Source organism: Lethenteron reissneri, chromosome 10, assembly GCF_015708825.2.
Source record: "Lethenteron reissneri isolate LAM-NWPU_2019-01 chromosome 10, ASM1570882v1, whole genome shotgun sequence".
NCBI lineage: Eukaryota > Metazoa > Chordata > Hyperoartia > Petromyzontiformes > Petromyzontidae > Lethenteron > Lethenteron reissneri.
This window is the reverse complement of record NC_083788.1, coordinates 7,424,478-7,452,001: the sequence shown is the minus strand read 5'-3', so window position 1 is coordinate 7,452,001 and position 27,524 is coordinate 7,424,478. Positions and strand designations below refer to the sequence as shown.

Sequence of the window (27,524 nt, the reverse complement as noted above, 5' to 3'; positions counted from 1 at the left end):
TTAGCGCGCTGCGCTACGAACCCGGCGACACGGGTTCGATTCCTGCTCACGGCCAACACCAGTGACGATTATCTGAACCGGTCCTGGGCCTCCCCTAGGTCGACTCAGCATCAAATGAGTACCTGGTGCGGTGCGGTGTGTAAACGTTGCCACTGGGGAGACAAAGGCGGTCAGGCGTGGTGCTGGCCCACCCACTCCCTCGTGTACCGTTCCGGCCTTCCTAGGTGCTCGCTAACAGCACTTGCCCCTACAGTCTGTTAAGGCTATATGGGGGATCTTTGTCTTTGTATAATAGACATGCAGTACACACCGGCTAAATGGGAATCTGCCTGCCTGTGTGTGCAGACTTACGAATCCAATTAATATAAGCAATATTCACATTCTGATTTTAAAATTTAATCATACCGCTCTATATGGGGTTTTTTTTTTGTTTCGATTTTTCATGGAAAGAAGTGCTCATGACAAATCATGAAGTTGGTGGATGTGTGTTTGTTAACACGTGTGCAAGGGTGTAAACCGGCCATGTGGTTCAGTGGTAGAACGAACGGCTCACAATCGGTAAAAAGAGTGCGTGTTTAAATCCTGGTTGGATGGGGGGATTGACTCAGCCCACCATCCATCCGGGTCGATAAAATTAGTACCGCTTTGTCGGGAGGTCAACTGTGGTCGTCCTAGGAAGAGACGCGCCTCCTGCCATGGGAATGTGTAATTTCCACCACTGGCCCATTGTTGTAAACGTGAGATTGCCTCAATGCTGATTTGTGGCAAACCTTCTTACACTGCATCTGAACAAACCGTGGCAAAAGCGGGTATCCTTGATGATGACGCACAAAAAGGACATTTTAAACCTCTCCGGCGATGTGCGGCGGCGACTGCTGCTAGCCAGAACAGGTCCATGGAAGATCTAACATAGACAACTCAAGGCCTGATTCACAAATACGAAGGAGGAGGCATCATCGCAGAAGTGATGCACCGCCACACTCCGCAATGCTTCCCTCCCCCCCGCCGCAATCATCTGGCTCGACGACCGCAGTTGCTCTCTTACATGAACATCAGCCAGCCGGACGAAGAAGAAGAAGACTGCCGCTCGTCTGAGCACGAAATCTCCGTTGACCTTTTGACCTTTGTGAGAGTTGTATGTACAGATAGTCCGAGTTACGACGGCCCGACTTACGATATTTCGATCTTACGATGGCGATAGCGATAGGCCATCTTCGACTTGCGATATTTTAGACTTACGATGGGGTCGTCCAATTAATTCAAGGGACTTTTCTCACAGAGAATGGAGGGGTTTTTGTTGTTTATTTATTGGATTGAGAGTTTTCATTCCAGGGCTATGGCAGTGGCGCGCCGTTGCTGGCCTTAATAGGTGCTCGCTAACAGCACTTGCACCAACATCCTATGCAGGCTATACGGGGACCTTTGTGTGTGCGTTGCGCAGATTCACACGTGTTTGCAAGATCCCCACGGCAGAGGTAATGTGAGCTAAAGTAAACACCTTTGGCCAGACAGAGAGCCCCCCCCCGTCCACCCCCACGTCTCCCCCCCTCCCCGCGTGCCCCTCACCCCACGTCTCCCCCCCACCCAGCGTCCCCCCACGTCCCCACCCGCGTGCCCCCCCCCACGTCTCCCCCCACCCCGCGTGCCTCCCTCCACGTCTCCCCCCACCCCACGTCTCCCCCCCACCTCGCATGCCCCCCCCCCGCATGCCCCCCCCCCACGTCTCCCCCCACCCCGCATGCCCCCCCCCACGTCTCCCGCCATCCTGCGTCTCCCACCCCCCACCTTCCACCTCCCCCCGTCCCCCCCCCGTCCCCCCCCATCTCCCCCCCACCCTGCCTCCACGCATTAACACGAACCAGACCTCGAACATGCGGACTTGGCAGAATGTGAGCGCACAATACATCAAGTTGTGCACGTGCGCCGTGGTGGAGTGGTAATAATGAACTAATCCACACAGGGGCTTTGGTCAATCCACGACTACTGCAGGGTGAGGGCTTCCCCCACTCCGTGCGAGTCGTTATTGGACCATACTTCACCACCAGTGGCGGGATGATGAAGCATGGGGGGGGGGGTAGCATTAGACGTGTGAGCATAGATTGGAGAACAGTGCAATACAACAATATATTGTTCTGCACTGCCCACAACATAGCCACGCAGCAGCCTATTCACAGCTGCATGGTGGGTTTGTCCGTGATGTTCAGTGATCATTTCGTTATTCCTCTGCTGGGACCGGCACTGCTGTCACCCAGAGTCGGTAGAACGCTGGCGAACAGAGGCGGAACAACGTGGACGTCCAGAGTGTACGTGCCGTACGTTGAACTTCTTTCACATCGTACGTAGCCCACCGCACGAATCGGAGATGCTGGGCAATGACAACAAACTGAACATAACGAAGCAGTTCTAACGAAATTCGTTTTCAATACTGTTGTCGGATTGATTGGTACCCCAATCGCGGAGTTAAGTACATCCCTGGAAAAAATAGTGTCCCAGAAAAAAATTTTTAATTGCCTGGGCCAGTTTGTGTTATTTGGTACCCCAGGGTACCGCCATGAGGATCAACCCCCCACGGCGTCCTGTAGCCAACCCGGACACACGCGTCACGAGCCTCACAGATTGCCTCCGGGCCCCTTGATTATAAACACATTCTTGCGGAGGGAGCTGGTAGGAACGTTGGGTTGCTCGGTCAATGGTCAGGGTCAACGGCGGCGTGGTGTATTCCGCAAATATGGCCGACTGTGAGGGCGGGCACAAGCCGGCGTGAGTAGGTTAAACGTTGAGTTTTACAAGGGCACCACGGGGTGACCAGCCCCTCCCCACCCAGCCCCACCCCTCCCCACCCAGCCCCTCCCTACCCCTCCCCACCCAGCCCCTCCCTACCCTCCCCTCCCCACCCAGCCCCTCCCCACCCTCCCCTCTCCACCCAGCCCCACCTCTCCCATTTTTGAATGCACGACGGACGAACACAATAATCCCCTGTGGGCTGGTGGAACCAGGTGGTTCCTACCAGTATAACATTCTACTCTTTACGCGTCGTGCAGCGATACGTCCAGGAAATAAAATGCGAACGTCAAGGTCTGCCAGTCACGACGAGAGGGCTTCAATGGCCGAGTTCGTTTCGTGTAGTTTTGCTGCTCCTCCTCCTCCGTCGAAGAAGCGCAGACTACCGGTGGTTTACTCTGCGGTCCACAGTTCTGGGTTGCATGGCCCACCGTCGCACGACTGTGGCGCGTGTCTGTTGAAGTTCAGATGCCGTTGATGGCGACACCGCCGGTGTCTTCGAGGAGGAATGTCAAAGCCACGAGGTGCGGTGATGTTTGGGGTCTCGATGAAGATGTTGCTTCTGGACGTCCGCGCTGTTCCACGCTTGATTTGAAGCTTTCGTGACTGCAAGGATTCATACTCTTAGTTTTTTCGGTAAAGTCACGTAGGTAAAAAATGAAATAAAAATTAATAAAAATAAAAGAATAAAAATCACGACGTTTCGGAGGCAACACAAGCTTCCGTCTTCAGGTGAAACCGTCATTTTGCTGTGACGGTTTCACCTGAAGACGGAAGCTTGTGTTGCCTCCGAAACGTCGTGATTTTTTTTATTAATTTTAATTTCATTTTTTACCTACGTGACTTTACCGAAAAAACTAAGAGTATACTGTTCCACACTGTTCGTCAGCGTCCAACGCGGACCTGCGTATGGTTCTAGGATGGTGACAGCAGCGCGAACCCACAAGGAGGATCGGGACTCGAGTCGACGGCGAGGAACATTGCCGAGGTCTCGGTTGATGATGGGGTCTCATCGTGCCTTTGAGATTCCTCCCCCTTTGAGACCTCCTTTACCAGTGGCAAAATATAGTAATAGGTTTTTACCCTTTCAACTGGTACAAAAACGGACACCTTTATACAAGGCATCATGTTTGCAAAAGCTGTTTCGGGTGTGGACCAATCAACTTCAAGGACAGTGCATATCATTATCATCATCAGATATTTTTTTTTTGCATTTTGACTGCTTGTGTTGTGGTTATTGCAAACATGATGCCTTGTATAAAGGTGTCAGTTTTTGTACCAGTTGAAAGGGTAAAAACCTACTACTATATTCCTCCCCCTTCTCATCGAAAACACTGGCCGTGACATCAATCGCATCACCAGGTCATCGTCAACAGGCCGTTGCGCACATCTCCTTCACAAATGAAACTTTCAAGGCACAAGCCACAGAGAGGTGCGAGTGTGGCCATGTAACTCAAACTATGGACGATATTTAGTAAACTCATAGAGGCCCATACAGATATTAGACTCATAGAGACTCATCTTCTTGGTTCTTTCGGTAAAGTCACGTAGAAGGGGAAATAATAAAATAATAAAAATTAAACATAATAACATCTAATTTTTTATATAATAAAAATAAAACAATAAAATATAATTTATTTTATTTTATTATTTCCCTTCTACGTGACTTTACCGAACGAACCAAGAAGATGAATCCCTGCAGTCACGAAAGCTTTGAATCGAAAAATCTCAGAGACTCATAGAGATAGCGACCCATCTCGATACACTGAAGACAAGTCTCAGGGGTGGCGATCGTGGCAATGCATCACAAATGATGGACCGTATTGTAAAGCGACTGTGGTCTGCGCTCATTCAGCGGAGGAACAGCAAAACGACACGAACTCTCTCTCTCTCTCTGTTGAAGTCGTCTCGTTGCGGCCAGCAGCAGCAGGCCTCGTCATGGGCATTCAGTTCCTGAACCATCTTGCCATACGCAAGCAGATCATTGCGTTGTAAATGCAGTATATATGGATTGTAATGCAGGACTGCAGACTGCAGGGGAGTTCCTGCGAATAAGGAGCTTACTCAGACGAGAGGAACCATGGTTTATTTCAAACAACAACGCCTTTGAGTGTGTGTAACAGTGTCAGTGTGTGTGTGTGGCATTATGGGGAGCGGTGGCGCAGCGGTTAGCGCACTGCACTACGAACCGGGCGATCCGAGTTCGATTACCGCCGACGACCAATAACAGTGGTAGCGAATATTTGGACCTATTACGGGCCTCCCCTAGATCGACTCGGCCTTAAATTAGTACCTGGGTGCAATGTATAAACATCAACACTGGGGAAACAAAGACGGGCGGGCGTGGTGTTAGCCACATCACTCACCCCTTCTCCTGTGCCTGCATATGTCCTCGCTAAGAGCACTTTCCCCAAAAGTCTGTTGAAGACCTGTTAGAGGCTACACGGGGGATCTTTGTGTTTGTGTACCTGTGTATGTTTGTGTACCTGTGTGTGTTTGTGTAACATTGTACACATCGTCCATTGCACGAGTGAATATGGCGTGCTATAAACATCCAGTAAGTGTATATACACACACACACACAGTGCATAATACATTGTAATCAATAAGTAAATACATACACGCGCTGTGTGTGCAATGATGCGTGCCAATTTAACGAACACAACGGATATATCTGCGTAACGTCACGCGACCATCTTCGTTTAACCACATCATAAATATAATTTGTGATGAGACCTTAAAACACACACACACACACACACCATTACGCGGTCGTATTTGTTTTAAGCAGCAACTGAATGATGATGATATTTGATGACAAATGTGCCTTAAACGTCAGGCGGTCAGAAATAACGACGATTATGAATTTCGTAATTTCACCTCCCTTCGTTCAACCCTGTTCAATAGTTGTATTCATTTACCTTCTAAACGCTTTTAAAACATCAAAACACTATTTCCATCGTTCATCAATACAGCACACACACGCCCCATCCCAGCCCCCTCTCTCTCTCTCCGCCACCCCCTAAATCGGCGAATGGAAGAGCCCGGCGTCACGCGTCCAGCGCTGGCCCGGGTCACAGCATACCGGCGATCCAGGGGGGCAGGAAGAGACCAAACGTCCCGAAGATGCACACGAGGACGAAGACCCACAGGAAGATCCTGTCTATCACCATGGCGACGTACTTCCAGTCCTCCTTCACCTGCACCAGCGGAAGCAAGGGAAACATGAACCAAAGTCTAACGTCTAACAAGAGCTGCTCGTTCACCCCGGGAATATGATGAGCGAGGAAGAGTTCTACTCCAGGCGATGTCAGAGAATTTGTCCTGATGCCCTCCATCCGCCCGCCCCCCACCCTCCTGCACCCCCCCACCCCCTCTCCCCACCCATCAACACTTTGACCTCCGGTTTAATAGGAATCTATAGACTCTATTTTTTATAGTAATCGGTTTTTACCCTTCTAACTGGTACAAAATCTGACTCCTTTATACAAGGCATTATGTTTGCAATAACCTCAACACAAGAAGTCAAAATGCAAACAAAAAGAAACAACGCTGATGATGATAATGATATGCACTGTCCTTGAAGTTGATTGGTCCACACCCGAGACAGCTTTTCTTAGAGCCTAGTCTCCATTGGTGTTGGACCAGATGACGCCAACTCAAAAACAGCGCACTATCAGAGTATTGAGAGCTCGGGGTAAGCATTTACACTATGACTGCTTGTGTTGTGGTTATTGCAAACATGATGCCTTGTATAAAGGTGTCAGTTTTTGTACCAATTGAAAGGGTAAAAACCTATCACTATATTTTGCCACTGGTAAAGGAGGTCTCAGAGTAAAAGCTATATAGCTCTTTTTCAGAAGCGACCCGACCACAAAGTGATAGCTCAACGAAGTGGCCGATTATGTGGAAATCTATAGCAGGGAAACAACGAGAGGACCCAGATATAAATCTACGCGACCACGGGGGGCAGTCTTCGTTCTTCTTGGTGGATGTGTTCATCATCATCAATGTAAGACCTTAAGAACAGAACGTCTCTTTACACACGGGCGCGTGTGCCCACGGCCGTCTGTATATGCAGGCGTCAAATATGCAGCCGTCAGGATCGGGATCGAACCCACGACCCTCCTGTATACCAGGCGAGGTAGTTAACATCTCCTAGCCACCGTGCGGCGCCCTGATAGACCTTCTGGCTTCACGCTCAACTCGTGATACGGCCCAAGGCGTGGGAGACCTGAGTAGTGGACCGAGTTCACGGAAGGGGTATGGACCTTAACGTCCCCATGAGTCCCGGCTGAGCCTCCCAGAAATCTGGCAGCTTTTATTTGAGCCTCAAGCTCTCTCAAGACCTCAGCTGGTGGGATTATGCGTTGGTGTGTGTCTGTCGCAGAGGTGCTCGCTAACAGCACTTGCCCCAACAGTCTGTTAAGGCTATCCGGGGGGGGGGGTCTTTGTCTTGTCTCATTGTCTCAGAGGGAGGCGAGTCCTGTTTTAGACAACTGAGCCCAACCCTCTCAGCTGCCTGAGTTCAAGCCCTGGCTGTCTGGGTGTCTCTGTCTCAGGGGTTGGGCAGCTTATGTCAGAAATCGGCTCCTCCTGATATCCGTGCTTTTGATTCCCTCTCGTCGTTTAGGGGCCGTCCATAAATGACGTCACGCGATTTTGGACGATTTTTGACCTCCCCCCCCCCTCGTCACACGGCGTCACAAAAAGTCAGACCCCCCCTCAAATATGACGTCACAAAGCTCTGCCCCGCCCCCCCCCAAATAAAACATGCTTCCAATCGCTTTAAAATAGTGTCATTGTAGTGCGTATTTAATGTAGCGCTGCACTCTGATGTTGTAGGAGAAAACATTTATTACAAAGTCTATTTAATTAAGTAGAACGTGTTGTCTATATTTATTTAAAGTTGTGCATTTTGTTGCGACGTCACATTTCTCAACTCCCCTCCCCCCCTCGTCACACATCGTCACAAATGTCTGACCCCGCCCCCACTCGCCCTAGGTGCTTGACGTCATTTATGGACGGCCCCTTAATTCCAGACTCGGGGTAGGCCCGTGTATGCCTCTCTCTCGATGTTAAGCAGGTCGACTCAGCTTCAAACGAGCGCCTGCTGCGGTGTGTAAACATTGCCGCTGGGGAGACAAAGGCGGCAGGCCTTCGTAGACGCGCGCTAACAGCACTTGCCCCAACAGTCGGTCAAGGCTATACGGGGGGTCTTTGTCTTTGGAGGTGTTGGTGGTGGTGATGATCAGCAGGCGGCGCTGTTTATCAGATTCATTATTTGGTGGTGCTGCTGCAATGTGCAGTGGTGCACGCGTACAAATAATGCATTTTTATTTAAACTCAACATATTCGTCAATGACACCGTGGCCTTAAAGTGGGGGGGGGGGGGGGTATAATAGGCAACGTTTCGGGCAATTACCCTTTTTCATAGCACATACAATAGTGAGGCCAGAGAGATAGAATGGATAAGAGTTTGAGACAGCAGCAAACACCATGGGGCCTGATGAGGATTATAATTAACAAAAATATTTCCCCATGAACGGTTTAATAAAAAAATTGGCCAATTAATGGTTTCCCATTATCAGACAAACGGTGCTGATTTTAAATGATCTCTGCTCTGCTGGATATTTGAATCTAAAAAAACGAATTACGGTATTTCATAGCATGACATCTCACGAAACAATTTAGGATATCGTTGATGGTTGTTTGATGATGATAATTATAGCGATGGTGCTGATGCATGTGATGTTGTTGATGATCTTCTTGCTTCTTTCGGTGAAGTCACGTAGAAGGGAAGTAATAAAATAATAAAAATAAAACATAATAAAACAATTCTCACGACGTTTCGGCTACAACGCAAGCAGCCGTCTTCAGGTGAAGAATGAGACACTACCAAACTAGGAGCTTATATATAAGCTGCATTGGGGGGTTGAAGAGCGCCTTAACAAAAAGAATGTGCATGTGAAGAGGAATTTAGCATATTCATGGAAAATGCGTAGGCGTTGGGCGGGGGGGTGTCAAAGTCATATTATGCCCATGCATTATGCAGGATCAGCAGCAACCAAGGGGGGTGCAGGGATTAGCAGTAACAAAGGGAAGGAATGTTAATGATATGTAGCTGCAGTTACTCAACAACCACGTAGAAAACTAAAGTATAAACTACATAAAAAACTAAAGTATAAACTGCATCGCACCATCAGTATACTTACTATACTCTATAATAAGCTGAGTTACTAACAGCAAGTAATACATTACCATTCTACCTCGTAAAAATTCTATAATATGCTTCCATCTAGACCTTATTCTCTTACATCACACGAGCATATACCGTACTATATACTGCCATAGATAAACCCAACATTAAATTATATACTGTATTGCTGTAAACCAACCTATATCTTATACATTTAATATAACACTATGTATTATTCTACACACCCTAATGTGTGTCGAAATGGTTTATTACGTCCTTCCAATGATTGCTGAGCCAGAATCCATCTTCTCGGTTAAAATTGTCTCTGTGTTTGTATATGTGGATCGCCTCATGAACGAATCTCTCATGATAGCCAGATGGCTTGCAGAGAACCTCTGTCTTGGAGAAGTCAATATCATGTGAGCCCACTGAGTTGTAACAGTGATCTGCCACGGCTGAGGTGTTTGTCCTACCGTGTTTCAGGTCAGCTTTATGTTCACGGATGCGGTCCGAGACATGTCGTTTGGTTTCCCCAATGTAACTGCTACCACAGAGGAAACTTAGTTTGTAGACGCCAGGGTACTGTATGTCTGGAACCACATCTTTTACAGACGGTACCAGATCACGGATTTTATGTACTGTGTTGAATCGGACCTGGATCTTGTGTTTAATCAGGATTTTGGAGATCTTTTTTGTGACCCCAGCAATGTAGGGTAAGGTGATGGTCTTGAAAGGCTCCTCAACAGGATCCTTCTTGATGGTTGGAGTGATGGCTTTGCGGATTGTATAGTCGGAGTAACCATTTGCCTTAAGAGCTTGGCGTACGTGTTTGAGTTCACTGGAAATGTGTTCATGCTGGGGTCACAAAAAAGATCTCCAAAATCCTGATTAAACACAAGATCCAGGTCCGATTCAACACAGTACATAAAATCCGTGATCTGGTACCGTCTGTAAAAGATGTGGTTCCAGACATACAGTACCCTGGCGTCTACAAACTAAGTTTCCTCTGTGGTAGCAGTTACATTGGGGAAACCAAACGACATGTCTCGGACCGCATCCGTGAACATAAAGCTGACCTGAAACACGGTAGGACAAACACCTCAGCCGTGGCAGATCACTGTTACAACTCAGTGGGCTCACATGATATTGACTTCTCCAAGACAGAGGTTCTCTGCAAGCCATCTGGCTATCATGAGAGATTCGTTCATGAGGCGATCCACATATACAAACACAGAGACAATTTTAACCGAGAAGATGGATTCTGGCTCAGCAATCATTGGAAGGACGTAATAAACCATTTCGACACACATTAGGGTGTGTAGAATAATACATAGTGTTATATTAAATGTATAAGATATAGGTTGGTTTACAGCAATACAGTATATAATTTAATGTTGGGTTTATCTATGGCAGTATATAGTACGGTATATGCTCGTGTGATGTAAGAGAATAAGGTCTAGATGGAAGCATATTATAGAATTTTTACGAGGTAGAATGGTAATGTATTACTTGCTGTTAGTAACTCAGCTTATTATAGAGTATAGTAAGTATACTGATGGTGCGATGCAGTTTATACTTTAGTTTTTTATGTAGTTTATACTTTAGTTTTCTACGTGGTTGTTGAGTAACTGCAGCTACATATCATTAACATTCCTTCCCTTTGTTACTGCTAATCCCTGCACCCCCCTTGGTTGCTGCTGATCCTGCATAATGCATGGGCATAATATGACTTTGACACCCCCCCGCCCAACGCCTACGCATTTTCCATGAATATGCTAAATTCCTCTTCACATGCACATTCTTTTTGTTAAGGCGCTCTTCAACCCCCAATGCAGCTTATATATAAGCTCCTAGTTTGGTAGTGTCTCATTCTTCACCTGAAGACGGCTGCTTGCGTTGTAGCCGAAACGTCGTGAGAATTGTTTTATTATGTTTTATTTTTATTATTTTATTACTTCCCTTCTACGTGACTTTACCGAAAGAAACAAGAAGATGAATCCCTGCAGTCACGAAAGCTTTAAATCGAAAGTTGTTGATGATGTTGATCCCAATTATGCTGTTGCCAATGGTGATCACAATGATGTTCCGATGATGCTGATACTGATGATGTTGATGATGCTGCTGCTGCTATTGGTGATAATGATGCCAACAATGTTGATGGTGATGTTGATTATGATGCAGATTTTAATTATAATGACAATGCTGATGATGTTCATGTAAATTATGCTGTTGACAATGAGAATGCCTGATCATGTCGATTGCAATGCTGATACCAACGATGATTATGATCACCTAGGGGAGGCTCAGGACCAGATCAAACATTCCCCGTCACTGTCATTGATCGTGAACAGGAATAAAACTCGGGCTTGTAGCGCAGTGCGCTAACCACCACCACCGCCACCACAACCACTCACGGCGTAGTCGGCATCTCCGGCCCTCAGCTCGTCGGCGACGTAGCACACGCCCTCCATGGCCTGCCAGAGGGTCGCGGGTGCCGCGGAGAAATCCAGGCACTCTCCCAGGCCTCCCTGGGCCCTGGCCCCCCCGCAGCGGTCCCAAGGCGCTGGCGACGCTGGCGCTGACGGCGCCGCCGATGCCGCCGCGCCGACCCCGTTGCACGTGCACGAGGACGACGCCGCCCTGGGCTTGTCGTCGGTCATCTGCAGCCCGTCCAGGTCCAGCACCAAGCCCAGATTGCAGCCGTCATCCCCTTGCTGCTGCTGCTGTTGATGCTGCTGCTGCTGATGGTTATGCTGGTGATGATTATGATTTTGCTGCGTCTGTTGATGTTGCTGCTGCTGCTGTTGATGATGATGCTGCTGCTGGTGGTTGTGCTGTTGGTTGTGCTGGTGCTGATTATGATTATGCTGCGACTGTTGTTGCTGCTGCTGCTGCTGCTGAAGTTGTAGATTCCGCAGCTGATGGAGGTGGTGATCTCCACCGCTGTGACCGTTACCACGTTGTTGGTGGTGCTGGTGGTGCTGTTGACAGTGCTGCTGCTGCATCATCTGCTGCTGGTGGAAGTAGTGTTTGGAAGACCTCCGCGCGGTCAGATTGGGGACAGCGGTGGCAACGGGGCCACCGCCACCGCCGCCGCCGCCTCCGGCACCGGCGCTGCCGATGGTCGAGTGGACGGGCCGGCACATGAGCAGCCAGCGCGGGATGACGTCGAGGAAGAGAGTGACCACCCAGCGCGGCATCTTGTGCGTGGCCGGCGAGCGGTGGTGCACGTTGAGCACGAACACCGTGATGACGATGGAGAGCGTCACGAAGATCATGGTGAAGAGGAGGTACTCGCCGATGAGCGGGATGACGAGCGACGTCGACGGGATGATCTCGGTGATGAGCAGCAGGAAGACGGTGAGCGACAGCAGCACGGAGATGCACAGGGTGATCTTCTCGCCGCAGTCCGAGGGCAGGTAGAAGACGAGCACGGTGAGGCACGAGATGAGCAGGCAGGGCACGATGAGGTTGATGGTGTAGAAGAGCGGCAGGCGTCGGATGATGAACGAGTAGGTGATGTCCGGGTAGACCTGCGGGCAGCAGTCGTACTTCTTGGTGTTGTACCTCGCCACCGCTTTCACGATGGCCCACTCGCCGCTCTCCCAGTAGTCCTTGAGGTCGGCGTCCGTGTGCATGCTCACCAGGTCGATCTTGGCCTTGTCGTAGGTCCACGAGCCGAACTTCATCTTGCAGTTCTGCTGGTCGAACGGGAAGAAGGTGACGTCGATGTTGCAGGAGCTCTTGTAGATGGACGGCGGCGTCCAGCGCACGTCGCCCGTGTGCCTCAGCTGCGCCTTGGTCACGTGCGTCACGGCGAAGTCGCCGTCCGCGCTGGGAGACACCGAGAGAGAGGAGGGGAAGAGAGAGAGACGCACACGGTGAGGACACGGTGAGGACTAGACACACAGAGAGACACGGCGGGGAAGAGACACACAGAGAGACACACAGAGAGACACGGTGAGGACACGGTGAGGACACGGTGAGGAAGAGACACACAGAGAGACACGGCGGGGACATGGTGAGGAATAGACACACAGAGACACGGCGGGAACACGGTGGGAACAGCAGGAGAGACACGGCGAGGACACGGCGAGGACACGGTGAGGAAGAGACACACCTAGAGACACGGCGGGGACATGGTGGGGACGGCAGGAGAGACACCGCGTGGACACGGTGAGGACACGGTGAGGAAGAGACACACAGAGAGACACGGCGGGGACATGGTGGGAACAGCAGGAGAGACACGGCGTGGACACGGCGAGAACACGGTGAGGAATAGACACACAGAGAGACACGGCGGGGACATGGTTGGAACAGCAGGAGAGACACGGTGAGGACACGGTGAGGACACGGTGAGGAAGAGACACACAGAGAGACACGGCAGGGACAAGGTGGGGACGGCAGGAGAGACACGGCAGGGACACGGTGAGGACACGGCGAGGACACGGTGAGGAAGAGACACACCTAGAGACACGGCGGGGACATGGTGGGGACGGCAGGAGAGACACGGCAGGGACACGGTGAGGACACGGTGAGGAAGAGACACACAGAGAGACACGGTGAGGACACGGTGAGGACACGGTGGGGACGGCAGGAGAGACGGCGGGGAGACGAAGGCAGCACAGGCACAGTGACACGTGGCGACACGGGCAGAAAGATCAAAATACACAGCAGGGGCACGATGGGGACAGACATCCGCGGAGGTAGGTGAGATGTGAGTGGGTGCATATCAATGGAGATGGGAGAAAGTAGATGGGGGGGGGGGGGAGTAGGTGCGTGAATGTAGAGGTTGGTGGAGATTGGTAGGAAGAGGTAGGAGGAGGTTGACGATGTGGAGTCAGCGGAATATCGTGGTCGGCACGGGTCCCGTTCAATTTTCCTCCTCTCGCGCAGAGCCCGTTCGGTCGCCTGGCAGGCGCCGGTGCAGTTGCACCGCCTGCACACTCTGGATGGCGCTACTGGAACTGTGCGTGGCTCCGCGTGCTCCGTGCTGTCGGCTGGCCCGCTGGAGTGCGACGTGACGCGGTGCGGATGGGAACAACGAGGCGGCGACGCGTCGACAGCGCCGGGTGGCACAGCGGGCGCTGTGCGGCACGGTGCCTTTGTGACACTCTGCACGCTACGAAGACAAAGATCTCCCGTGTAGCCTTGACAGGCTGTAGGAGCAAGTGCTGTTAGCGAGCGCCTATAAAGACCGGCACAGCATACGAGGGGGTGGTTGACAAACACCACGCCCGGCCGCCTTTGTCTCCCTAGTGGCGATGTTTGCACACCGAACCAGGTACTCATATTGCGGCTGAGTCGACCGGTTCAGACGATCGTCACCGGTGTTTGGCCGTGAGCGGGAATCGAACTTGGGTCGCCGGGTCCGCAGCGCAGAGCGCTGACCGCTACACTACCGCTCCCCCACACGCGAACAGACACAGACGCGCATGGGGCCCCTGTCCGACGATGCCGTGCGGAGTAATCCCAGCGTGCGTCTTATCCGTAATTCCGTGCGTCGTGGCGTGGCCCTGCGTGACTGCGTGGGGCCTGTGCGGCTGGACGCGTGGAGTGTGCACGGTGGCTACGAGGTTGTCTGTCGCTCCGTGTGGTGTGGTATGGCTCCGTCTCAGCCCCGTGTCACTCCATGTCTAAGGGGCCGTCCATAAATGACGTCACGCGATTTTGAACGATTTTTTTACCCCCCCCCGCCCTCGTCACGCGGCGTCACAAAAAGTCAGACCCCCCCCTCCTCAAATATGACGTCACAAAGCTCTGCCCACCCCCAAAAAAAATAAAACATGCTTCAAATCGCTTTAAACTATTGTCATTGTAGTGCGTATTTAATGTGGCGCTGCACTCTAATGTTGTAGGAGAAAACATTTATTAAAAAGTCTATTTAATTAAGTAGAACGTGTTGTCTATATTTATTTAAAGTAGCGCATCTTTGATGTGACGTCACATTTCTCAACCCCCCCCCCCCCCCCTCGTCACACATCGTCACAAATGTCTTACCCCCCCCCCCCCTAGGTGCGTGACGTCATTTATGGACGGTCCCTTGGTGTGGTGTCGCTGTGCGTGCCCGCGGTGCTGGTGTGGTGCCGCACTTGTTGTAGAGCACGATGTCCGGCACCCATATCAGCTGCGCCGGGATGCGGATGGATGTGACATTCTCGTAGTCCGCGGGATCCCACTGCAGCTTGTAGTCGTGCCACTCCTAGCGTCGGGCACCACCACCACCACCATCATCATCACCGACATCATCACCGACATCAACACCATACACGCCACCAACATCATCGCCATACACACTACAGACATCACCACCAACATAATCGTCGTCGATATCAACACCGTCACCATCACCACCATCATCATCACCGACCTCAGCATCATACACACCACGAAAATCACCACCAACATCAGCACCACCGTTAACACAAACATCACCATCATCATTACGAACATGACCCCCAACATCAGCACCACCGTCACCATCACCACCAACATCACCATCAACATCATCACCATACACACCACCAACATCAACACCACGACCATCAACACGGGCATCACCACCAACACCACCACCATCAACACAAACATCATCATCATCATAATTACGAACATCACCACCAACATCAGCACCACTGTCACCATCACCACGGACATCACCACCAACATCAGCACCATACACATCACCAACATCACCACCAACATCAGCACCACCATCACCACGGACATCACCACCAACATCAGCACCATACACACCACCAACATCACCACCAACATCAGCACCACCGTCACCACGGACATCACCACCAACATCAGCACCATACACACCACCAACATCACCACCAACATCAGCACCATACACACCACCAACATCACCACCAACATCAGCACCACCGTCACCACGGACATCACCACCAACATCATCACCATACACATCACGAACATCACCACCAACATCAGCACCACCGTCACCATACACACCCCCCAACATCACCACCATACACACCCCCCAACATCACCACCATACACACCACGAACATCACCACCAACATCACCACCACCATCAACACAAACATCATCATCATAATTACGAAAATCACCACCAACATCAGCACCACCGTTAACATCCAACACCATCGCTGCCACCCATTTATAACGTCGAGATGTTACAAAAACAACAACGACGACACCACGACGGCCAGGACAATCGTGGAGTGACTGATTCACAATTACCTGCTTTAGCCACACGTTAGTCGTCATCATTTGATTCTTTTCATCCTGCGACACAAAAGCGACATCTCTCACACGTCTTCCTCGTCAGACAGGCGTCACCGTACGATGAAAACCATAAACACGGCAACACATTTTAGTGTATAGGCACGATCCACCACTAACAATCACTATGAGACATCTGCTTTACCAGTGGCAAAATATAGTAGTAGGTTTTTACACTTTCAACTGGTACAAAAACTTGTGTTGTGGTTATTGCAAACATGATGCCTTGTATAAAGGTGTCAGTTTTTGTACCAGTTGAAAGGGTAAAAACCTACTACTACTACACTCCAATCAATTAATAGGCTCGCTACACGTGCATTGATTGAATCGCCGTGCGCGTGTGTGTGTGTGAATTGATTACTTATAATGAATGCAAATGACATGCTCTTTATATATTTCGGCTAATTGGGGGGGCAAATAAAAAAAAACACGCAGTCGGATTTCGCGACCAATATGATGATTGGTAATTGATTTTTTTCGGGGGGGGGGGAGCGGGTCGCGTGAGTAAAAATGTAATGCTGATCTTTGTGTGTGTGTGTACACGCTTGGACACGCGTGTGGATGTTACACGTGTATGTAAATACACGTGTGTGTATAGAGACGTGTGTGTGTGTGTATAGAGACGTGTGTGTGTATATACAAGCGTGTTGTGTGTGTGTATATACAAGTGTGTTGTGTGTGTATACAAGTGTGTTGTGTGTACACGTGTGTGTATCGGTTAGCGCGCTGCGCTATGAACCTAGCGACCCGGGTTCGATTCCCGCTCACAGCCAACACCAGTGACGATTATCTGAACCGGTCTCGGGCCTCCCCTAGGTCGACTCAGCCTCAAATGAGTACCCGGTGCGGCGTGTAAACATCGCCACTGGGGAGACAAAGGCGGTCGGGCGTGGTGCTGGCCACCCTATGTTCATGTTCATGTATTAGGTATAGCCCTGTGAGCCATTCGGCTCTTGAATCAGGTGCAACCGCAACAAACAAAAAACAAAAACATGAACAAAAAACATCTCGTGTACCGTTCCGGCCTTCATAGGTGCTCGCTAACAGCACTTGCCCCTACAGTCTGTTAAGGCTACACGGGGGATCTTTCTCTTTGTATACACACGTGTGTGTTGTATTCTTAGGTTTTTTCGGTAAAGTCACGTAGGTAAAAAATTTTTTTTAATTGAAATTAATAAAAGTTAAATAAAATAAATAAATACATGTATTTAATTTTACTTTAAAATAAAATAAAAATAAAATAAAATTACATTTTTATTTTATTTTACTTTTATTAATTTCAATTTTAATTTTTTTTTTACCTACGTGACTTTACCGAAAAAACCTAAGAATATCAATCCTTGCAGTCACGAAAGCTTCAAATCTCGAACGTGTGTGTTGTGTGTGTGTGTTGTGTGTGTCTGTGTTGCGCACCACGTCTATGAGCTGCGCCACGGACAGCCCAAAGCGCACGTACACCACGTGGGTGCTGTTGTGCACGGGCCGAGACCAGCGGCTGTACCCGGTGAGCAGCGCCTGCAGCAGCCGCTCCTCCGCGTGGATGCTCCTCGCCATCACCTCCGCCGCACCTGATGTTGGTGACAACAGCGGCACCGCCTTTAATGTTGTCTGCGAACCGAGTGGCCCTCTCATCTCAATGGGCTTTACTTCGGGAAATGAACTTCTGCTCCGTCGCAGCGCGCAACTCCTTTTAAGGCCGAGCCGACCTAGGGGAGGGCCCCAGGATCGGTTCAAATATTCGTTCACCGAACTTGGCTGTCGTTTTCGCAGCGCGCTCATCACTCGCGCCACCGCTCCGAATGCCGCACGGATGCAAATATCACACGCGGAGTTTTCAACAGACTATTGGGGCCGGTTCTGTTAGGGGCCGTCCATAAATGACGTCACGCACCTAGGGAGTGGGGTCAGAAATTTGTGACGATGTGGGACGAGGGGGGGGGGGGGTGAGAAATGTGACGTCACGTAAAAATGCGCAACTTTAAATAAATATAGACAACAAGTTCTACTTAATTAAATAGACTTTTTAATAAATGTTTTCTCCTACAAAATCAGAGTGCAGCGCCACGTTACATACGCACTACAATGACAATAGTTTAAAGCGATTTTAAGCATGTTTTATTTTCAAAATGGAAATATGGTTTGGGGGGGGGGCAGAGCTTGTGACGTCATATTTGAAGGGGGGTCTGACTTTTTGTGACGCCCTGTGACGAGGGGGGGGGGGGGGTCAAAAATCCTCCAAAATCGCGTGACGTCATTTATGGACGGCCCCTTAGCGAGAATCTATGAAGGCCGGCACAACACACGATGGGAGTGGGTGTGCCAGCACCACGCCCGGCCGCCTTTGTCTCCCTCGTGACGAAGTCTACACATTGAACCAGGTACGCAATTGAGGCCGAGTCGACCTAGGGGACAACCAGGACCCGGTTAAGATATTCGCCACTGGTGTGGTGGCCCGTGAGCGGGCATCGAACTCGGGTCGCCGGGTTCGTAGCGTAGCGCGCTAACCACTAAGCCACCGCTACGCGCACACACACACACGTACACACGTACACACGCGATCATATCAACAAGGACAACACAGATACAAGAACGCGCATGTGGGACACAAAGCTGGCAGTGCGTGTGGGTGCACACTAATTGGCTTTTAGGGGCGGGGGGCTGGTGGATGGGAGCGAGGTGAGGGGGGGGGGCTTTGGCTGATTGAGCTCCTCCGGCACAGGGAGCGAGGTGGTGGGGGATGGATTTGGAGATGGTGGGGGCTGGTCGCTGGGCCACTCTGACTCATTTGGAGGTCCTTAGGGACTCACAGTCTCATTCATATTCCTCGTTACAACCCCACAGGAGACCTGCGCCTGACCCAGATGCGATCCCGTACAATGAGAGCGAGAGGTCCACATTTAACCCCATTGAGCACTTAACCCGCAACCGCCTAGCGGAGGAGATTTGGGGCCTCATTTATAGGACGCTTTATACAAACCTACGGACAGCTCCTAACCCTGAGAAAGCTGAGAACCCGAACGAAGAGTGGCGAATCTTGTCATCGAGTGCGCAGGCGGTGCAACTGCACCAGGGTCCATTGGCCGGAGGGGCCCAGAGGGAGGGGAACTCCAACAGGGGGTGGCCCCATTCCATTCCTTGCACTCGGGCCCATTCTAAACGACGCTACGCCACGCGATGATTATGGCAAAAATGTTGTGGACGCCAATGCTAACAAAAGGAGCGTGGGGATGTTCTATATAAAACGCATTAAACACTACACCCTAAACTAAACAATTGTTTATATTGCCAGGTAAGGACCATTGAGCTATATAGCTCTGTTTTCAGAAGCGACTTGGCCACAAATTATAGCTCGGCGAAGCAGCTCGTCGTGTGGAAATATATTGCACCCAAATACCCTAAACGCATGGTTTAAATGTGGAGGGAAAACCCTGAGTAGCCAGAGGAAGATATCCACGCGACCACGGGCAGAGAGAATACGCAGACTTCAAATATACAGCAGGCGTCAGGGTCTGAATTTAACCCACGACTTCCTGCATACCAGGCGAGGTAGTTAATATCTCGCCACCATGGCGCCCACCCTAACTCAGGCGTGAACCCATACATTCCTTGACTCGTAGGTCTCATTCATATAATACAGTAATTCATTACCAACCCACGGGAGACCTGTGGGCCAGATGTGAACCCTGACACTCCTAACGGCGACCGGGGGGAGATCTCAATTAAATTTTGACTTAAAACTTTCGTGACTGCAGGAATTCATATTCTGTGGTTCGTTCGGTAAAGTCTGATGACGACCTCTTGTGTTGCGATCGAAACGTGATATTTTTATTCACTTAAAAATATATATTTTAATCTACGTGACTTTACCGACATAACCAAAGAATATATCTCAATTAATTATACACCCACGAGAGACCTAGCCCAGATCTGTACAATAAGCCCAGGGGAATTGGAGTCTCATCACAACTGTACTCAACATTAACCCAGAAACTGTAACCCCAATTTCAACCGCAACACAACCGGTGCAGATAAATCAATGGTGGTTTTGTAACTCGCCGCTTACGAACCGTAGAGGGATGTAGAATGTGCATCGCTGGAATTACAAAATAGCGACAGAGGTGAGTATGGAGATAATGTTTTTATTCTGAACCCCCCCCCCCCCCATCTTCACCTTCACCTAGTGAAGATAGGGTGGGACGGGGTTACCCTTTTCGGTATTTATCACTGCACGTTGTTAATTCACTGCTGGATGAAGGCTTTCTTACACCGTATCAGACATGGGCGAGTCAGTTGTATGTTGATGTATGTGGAATTTCTTTCGCACCGTACGTAGCCAACCATGCTAATCGGAGGTGTTTGACCATACTTCGCCACGCTGGTTGAAGGGGGTAGCTCTGGACGGCTTTTGATGTCGCACTCGCCGTGAGCACGGTAATCTAACTCAGGTGACTGAGTTCGCAGCACCACGCGCTTACCACTGCGCCACCGCTCAACTTATGATTAACCTATTAACCTGACATAACCTCTCCCCACAGGCACTGCCAGTGAGCAATTTGATTGGCCCATGCTGGCGGTGGGCCGGACTGTCCGAGCCAAGTCCGGGTGAATGTGACGGCCGTGCTCAGGTCAAAAAAGGTCTCCGTTAGCTAAGAGCTAGGAGGCACTTAATGGCCAGTGTCCAATATTGTCTCTCAGTCAGCCTCAGACCTGTCTCTGTGTTGTCACTTTGGGTCCTCCCCCGCCCCCTCCCCCCATCTTCCCCTGGTAGTCTGATTGCACTATCGGCTTCGTGTCAAGAGGCGAATAATGTATTCATATTTTTTTCGCGCAAAGCATTTCAACCCTGCTTGTTTCGAGAGCGGCCCGCGGAAGCGGACATCACAGAGCTACATCTCAGACAATTTCAAAGGATTCATTCTCTTAGGTTTTTTCGGTAAAGTCACGTGGGTAAAAAAATGTAATTAATAAAAGTAAAATAAAACTAATAAAAAAATTCACGACGTTTCGAAAACAACACAAGCCTCTGTCTTCCGAAACGTCGTGAATTTTTCTATTTGTTTTATTTTACTTTTATTAATTTAAATTGTTTTACCTACGTGACTTTACCGAAAAAACCTAAGAGTATGAATCCTTGCAGTCACGAAAGCTTCAAATCTAGAATTAAGCTTCAAATCTAGAATTTCAAGGGAACCTCTGGTCCACGCAGAGGCAGTGCTGAGCAGCCGCCTTCCAATTCGCCCTGCCACCTGAGCACGTGACATCTGTCGCTTATCAGTCAATCTCATATTTTTTATTCCCAAAGCTGGAATTTAGCAAACGCTGAGTACAGAACCAAGATTAACGTAGTGGGGTGGTTTTTGTGTGTGTGTGTGGGTGCAGCCATTGGAAACTGGCCTGAGATAATCATCTCCGATTAGCACGGTTGGCTACGTACGGTGCGAAAGAATCTCAACACACATACATAATTACAGCTGAAACCTGGATTCAAACCCATGATCTCAGTGGCGTCCAGCTCAGCGCTCTGACCTCTGAACCTCCCGGCCACCCCTTGTTGTAGGTTTGGTCTGTATTCTAGACGAGTAACACTGCCAAAATACCACGTCCTATATTTAACCCAGTGAGAGCCCATGGAGGAGGTTCATTGTTCCTTTTGTTGTTGATTCTCAAGGTTAAATGCACTGGGAGATTAACGATGATTACACTTACAGTGTAGGTACCGGTGGGAGTTGTTTTAAAACAAATATTTATATTTATGGCATTGGCACACAATGGCTTCGTGTCCACGTGAATGACAACGAAAATGACGATGAGTGTTTAACGCCACACTTTACATCGGGAGACGCACGCTCCCTTCATGAATGTAATTGCCCTTCTTCTTGGTTATTTCGGTAAAGTCATGTAGAAGGGAAATAATAAAATAATAAAAATTAAACATAATATTATTATTTCCCTTCTACGTGACTTTACCGAAAGAACCAAGAAGATGAATCCCTGCAGTCACGAAAGCTTTAAATCGAAATTTAATGTAATTGCCATTCATGTGTGTGGGGGGTGGGGGGGGGCATGGATGGAACGTCAAATCCACCTGTCCTGTTCGTCTACATATCCCGCAGCGGTGTCTTTACGTTTGGTATTTAGCATTATAATTGTATTACCGTGTTCACAATAGACTTCACCAAAATCGGTCTCTGATCGGAGTTTTTTGTTTCGGCAAATTAAATACCCGAGCAAGTATTTCTGATCGGACATTAGGGAAACATCCACTGCAGCGCAGGTCTCCGATGGCGTCTTAAGATAAAGATAATAATAATAATAAGACAGAACTCGGTCTCCCATTGGGGTCTTCAGACAATAAACTTAAATCTCTGTGGCCTCTCTGTGTGTGCCATGAAGAGGGGCCATTACCCGAAACGTCGTCTATTATATACTGTTCCCCATACACACCTGTTTTCACACACGCACACACTTCAATGTAATCGCACACATGCACGTGAACAGAGCTGTGTGTTCATGTGCCCATGACACGTGTGTATTGCGTGTGTCTCCTATTACGGTACAACATTTACCGCAATGTTCAAAGATCCCCGGACAGGATTCTCCGATCTGTTGCGCATTCTTAAGCCACGGCCGTCAGCGTTCAACCAGCGACGCTGCTGCTACTGCCGCTGCTGCTGCTGCTGCATTGGCGCGCGAGCACAATTAACAACAAACTCGAGCACGTTCGCCAATAAACACCGCGTGTGTGACCTTAAGGGAGACAAAGGCGGTCGGGCGTGGTGCTGGCCACCCCACCCCCTCGTGTACCGTGCCGGCATTCAGATGTGCTCGCTAACGGCACTTGCCCCTGCAGCCCTTTTAGAGGCTACACGGGGGGTGGGGGGAGATCCGTTGTCTTTGCATTAGAAGTCGCCTTCATAGGTGCTCGCTAACGGTACTCGTCCTAATCAGCCTACAAAGGCTATAACCGGTGGATCGTTCGTCGTTTGTATTAAAAGTGTCTGCAAATGTTGGTGTCTGTATATTGATGCGCACGTATGTACATGTCCACGCGCACATCGCCTTACCGCGTGTCTCCGGCACCATCACCACCATCAGCGCCACCACCACCATCGTCGTCATCACCATCACCCGCAGCAAATCCGAGCCGCCCATCATCATCATGATGAAATCTCCCCCCAAAATCTCCGCTCAAACAAGTCCCCGAGATGCACACGCGCCCCGCTCTCCTCCGCCTATGCTGCTGGATTCACACCCCCCGCCGCCTCCACTCCACCCCCTCCAACACTCGTCCCCTCTCCATCACCCGGACCCCTGTCGGCAGGGATAGGCGGGGATCCGGCATGAGCGTAGGGGACTGCTGCTGCTGCTGCAGCTGCTGCAGCTGCTCCTGCTGCAGCTGCTGCTCAGTGGAGGAACATCGCAAACTGTTGACTGCCGGCGGCTCACGGCGCGAGCAGACATTTATATGCGCGCACACACGCACGTGTATGTGTGTGTGTAACACACACATACACGTGTGTGTGTGTGTAACACGTGTGGGGGGTGGGGGTATGCGGGTGGCGGTAGTGTAGCGGTTAGCGCTACGCTGCACTACGATCCCCGGGGAACCCGAGTTCGATTCCCGCTCACGGCCACCAACACCGGTGACGATTATCTGAACCGGTCCTGGGCCTCCCCTAAGTCGACTCAGCCTCAAATGAGTACCTGGTGCGGTGTACAGTAATTATCACCACTGGGGAGACAAAGGCGGCCACCCATCCCTTCGTGTACCGTTCCGGCCTTCATAGGTGCTCGCTAACAGCACTTGCCCCAACAGTCTGTTCAGGCTATACGGGGGATCTTTGTCTTTGTGGTTGCTTTTGCGCCTAATTTGATCAAAGCTCAGTCGTAAAGACTTGGCGCGAGGTTCCTCATCTGCACGGCCAGAGACGGAGCGGTCTCGGCTAATGGCTCTTGAACGGCCCTTGATGGTGGCACGCACTCAAGTGGCGGTCTTCATTCTTCTTGGTGGAGGTGTTCATCATCAGTGTGGACATTAAGAACGGAGCGTCTCGTTTACACACGGAGGGCGTGCGTGCGTGCGTGTCCGTCTGTACATGCAGGCGTCGAATATCCCTAGCGGGCGTCAGGGTCGGGATAAAAGCCACAAACCTCCTGTAGACCGGGCGAGGTAATTAACATCTCGCCGTCGTGACGCATCTATTCACCCACACGAACGCATCCGCTTCACCAAGCCGCAGTGACCGGCGATGGTAAAGTATGGCCAAACGACCCGCAATGGGGGGGGGAGGGGAAGGTGGGGTGAGGATTTGTGGGTGCAAATTACAACAACAAAAAACTCAAACGGACTGCTACTGCTGCTGCTGCACCACGACATTGCGAAGATCACTCCGAGGGGACAAGGGCTCACATGCAGAAGAGCTTGACGCGCGCGGGGGCCACCACCAGCATTGCACGGCTGCCGCTCTACAGCATGGTGTGGTCACTCGACGGGACGGTGGCAGAGTGTGGGCCCCTTAAATGCTACGCCGCTCGGTGTGTGGTGCTCCAGACACCCGCAGAGGTAATTGCTAAAGAGTCCATCGATTCGCCGGGCAGGCGATGAAACCCACGGGATTCCCAGGAGCCACGAAAATCAACGGCGCAATCAGCAATCGCCCTCGCGATCGCTCCCACGCGCGTGTCCGTAATGTACACGTTACGTTGCAATCATCTAACGCGCCCGCAGTGTTCAAGCGATCATCATCGTGTGCCAGGGGCCCTTTGTGAAACCACGGCTGGGTGACAGCCTCCCCTACCGGCTGCGCGGGTCTTTTAAGGAGGTTGCTTGTCGAAACTTCACAACAACCTCGCCTGGTTTACAAGGGAGGTCGTGGGTTCGATCCCGATCCTGACGTCTGCTGCTGTATATTTGGAGTTTGCGTGTCTCTCTCGCTCTCTCTCTCCGTGGTCGCATGGATTTTTCTTCGGGTCCTCCGGTTTTTCCCTCCACATTTAGAATGAACTTCAAGCGTTTAGGGCAGGGATCGGCAACCAAAATAACAAGAAGAGCCATATTCTTTCCGATTCGGTACAAAATTCAATATTTCAAGAGCCGCAATGCATCTGAGTACATACTGTACATACGTACATATCGTCAAGAAGCAGCCCGTAAAGAGCCGCATGCGGCTCCGGAGCCGTAGGTTGCCGACCCCTGGTTTAGAGTATTCTGGCTGCTGTACATTTCCACGTGGCAATAAGCCACTTCGTTGAGCTATCATTTGTGGCCAGGTCGCTTCTTAAAAAGAGCTGGTAAAACACGTTTTGAATCGTTTAGTTTCTAACAGGACAGCTCAGGATCGGTTCAAACATCACCCCGTCACTGATGTTAGCCGTGGTCAGGAATCGAACCGACGAATACCGAAACATATCCACAAATATTTACTGGCCCGCCATGTAACCCCATAAGCCGATACCAACCCGCTGTGCATGGTCATCGCACGTAATCAAACAACAACTATCCAGGCTCAACGCCTGCTTAGCTTCCGTGACCGGCGGAAGCTAAGCGGTGTGTCGCTGTGCATTTGAATGGGGAGCGGTGGTGCTGTGGTTAGCGCGCTTGCGTCTACGAACCCGGCAATCCGGGTTCGATTCCCGCTCGCGGCCAACACCGGTAACGAATATTTGAACCAGTCCTGAGCCCTCCCCTAGGTCGACTCAGCCCGACAAGATTACCTGGTGCGATGTGTAAACATCAGCACCGGGGAGACAAAGGCGGCCCGGCCGTGGTGCTGGGCCGTCTACATCCTCGTGTGCTGTTCCGGCCTTCATAGGTGCTACTCGCTAACAGCACTTGCCCCAACAGTCTGTTCGAGGCTACAGCGGGGGATCTTTGTTCTACTTTTGTTGTGCCTCTCCACCTGGTCTTTCTGCCTCTCTCATCTCTTGCCTATCCCCCGTTCGGCCTCATAATCTCCTCTCTTCTCCCTCATCTATTTCTCTCCTCCCGCCTCCACTCTCTCGGCGGGTGGAGCGTGGTTAGAACTCAACCTTCTGTGTCCACGGAACGAGACGGGCCTCTCTCTTTCCTCTGTGGATCGGCGCACGGACCCGTTCAGTAGCTATGTCACAGACGTCTCTCCTCCCCTGTCTCCAATCGACATTGTCTCTCGTCCACATCTCACCGTCTCTGTTCATCTCTCTCGCTCTCTGTCTCATCCTCCGCTTTGTCTCTCCGTTGTCTCTCCACGCGTTCTCTCTTCTCTCTAATTCTACCTCCTTCTGTAAACCCCTCTCTCCTCTTCCTTCTCTCTCTCTCTCTCCTATCCCATTATTTTTTGCATCTCTCATCTCGGCTCTCCCCTCCGCTCCTCTCTCCCCCGTTACCATGGCGACACCGCTGTTGTCATCGTCCCGTGGCCGGGGAGTCGCCGCGCGCGCTCCAGAACGCACGCGCGCGCACGCGCTCCAGCACGGATGCACGCGCGCGCTCCAGCACGGACGCACGCGCGCGCTCGCACGCACGCGCACGCGCTCCAGCACGGACGCGCACGCGCGCGCTCCAGCACGGACGCACGCGCTCCAGCACGGACGCACGCGCATGCACGCACGCGCATGCACGCACGCGCACGCGCGCGCTCCAGCACGGACGCACGCGCGCGCTCCAGCACGGACGCACGCACGCGCGCGCATGCACGCACGCGCACGCGCGCGCTCCAGCACGGACGCACGCACGCGCATGCACGCACGCGCATGCACGCGCACGCGCGCGCGCTTACTCGCAGGCTCATTCATCATGGCCAACGCCTAACCCGTGAGCCCAGAGCATTGAACCCACGGCCACACAAACAACGACCATCTCCGCCTGGCGTGTAGTGTCTCCGTGGGCCCGGACTCGAGTGAGTACAACCAGAGGACGGCCGTCGCTCTGATTGTGAACTCGAGCAGAAATTCGAGTGACGGTCTCTACGACTGTGAACTCCAGTGGAGTGAGACGGCCTCTTAAGACTCCCATGGGATGATGGGGTCTCTGCGAGTGTAGCGTACAGACGCAGGGTCTCTATGATTGTGGACTGTCGTAGAGTGAGAGGGTCTCTATGATTGTGGACTCTGGGAGGCAAGCACGGTGTTTTCTGTGAATGTAGGCCACAGCTGGGAGGCTGCAGTGTGGAACAAAACAAAGACAAAGATCCCCCGTGTAGCCTTAACAGACTGTAGGGGCAAGTCCTGTTAGCGAGCACCTATGAAGGCCGGCACGGCACACGATGGGGTGGGTGGCCAGCACCACGCC

At 50.9% G+C, this 27,524-nt stretch overlaps 1 protein-coding gene across 3 annotated transcripts; it reads right to left on the bottom strand.

Annotated features, from left to right (window-relative positions):
• Positions 1-4,852: 4,852 nt before the first annotated feature.
• On the bottom strand, positions 4,853-26,590 carry LOC133340900 (neuronal acetylcholine receptor subunit alpha-2-like). 3 transcript variants are annotated; one of them, XM_061549376.1, is made up of 7 exons: positions 26,419-26,590; positions 23,320-23,566; positions 17,669-17,823; positions 16,214-16,258; positions 15,073-15,182; positions 11,395-12,814; positions 4,853-5,981 (listed from the first exon to the last, which is right to left on the bottom strand). In XM_061549376.1, the coding sequence occupies exons 2-7, from the start codon at positions 23,414-23,416 to the stop codon at positions 5,856-5,858; spliced, it is 1,953 nt and encodes a 650-aa protein (XP_061405360.1). In that variant the 5' UTR covers positions 23,417-23,566; positions 26,419-26,590; the 3' UTR covers positions 4,853-5,855. The 3 variants fall into 3 exon arrangements, with proteins under 3 accessions (XP_061405360.1, XP_061405362.1, XP_061405359.1); XM_061549378.1 differs by lacking the exon at positions 23,320-23,566 and having other exon boundaries at positions 11,395-12,513; positions 12,625-12,814; XM_061549375.1 differs by lacking the exon at positions 23,320-23,566.
• Between the last annotated feature and the right edge of the window lie 934 nt (positions 26,591-27,524).

What these genes read in the sequence shown, in the direction of transcription:
- LOC133340900 (XM_061549375.1), bottom strand. Translation starts at nt 26,584, where the DNA reads ATGAGAGATGCAAAAAATAATGGGATAGGAGAGAGAGAGAGAGAAGGA. An exon ending in GAGAGAGATGAACAGAGACG is followed by an intron (nt 17,824 to 26,418) that starts GTGAGATGTGGA and finishes CACCAACATCAG; the next exon opens with GTGCGGCGGAGGTGATGGCG. An exon ending in TGGCGCAGCTCATAGACGTG is followed by an intron (nt 16,259 to 17,668) that starts GTGCGCAACACA and finishes TTTGTGTCGCAG; the next exon opens with GATGAAAAGAATCAAATGAT.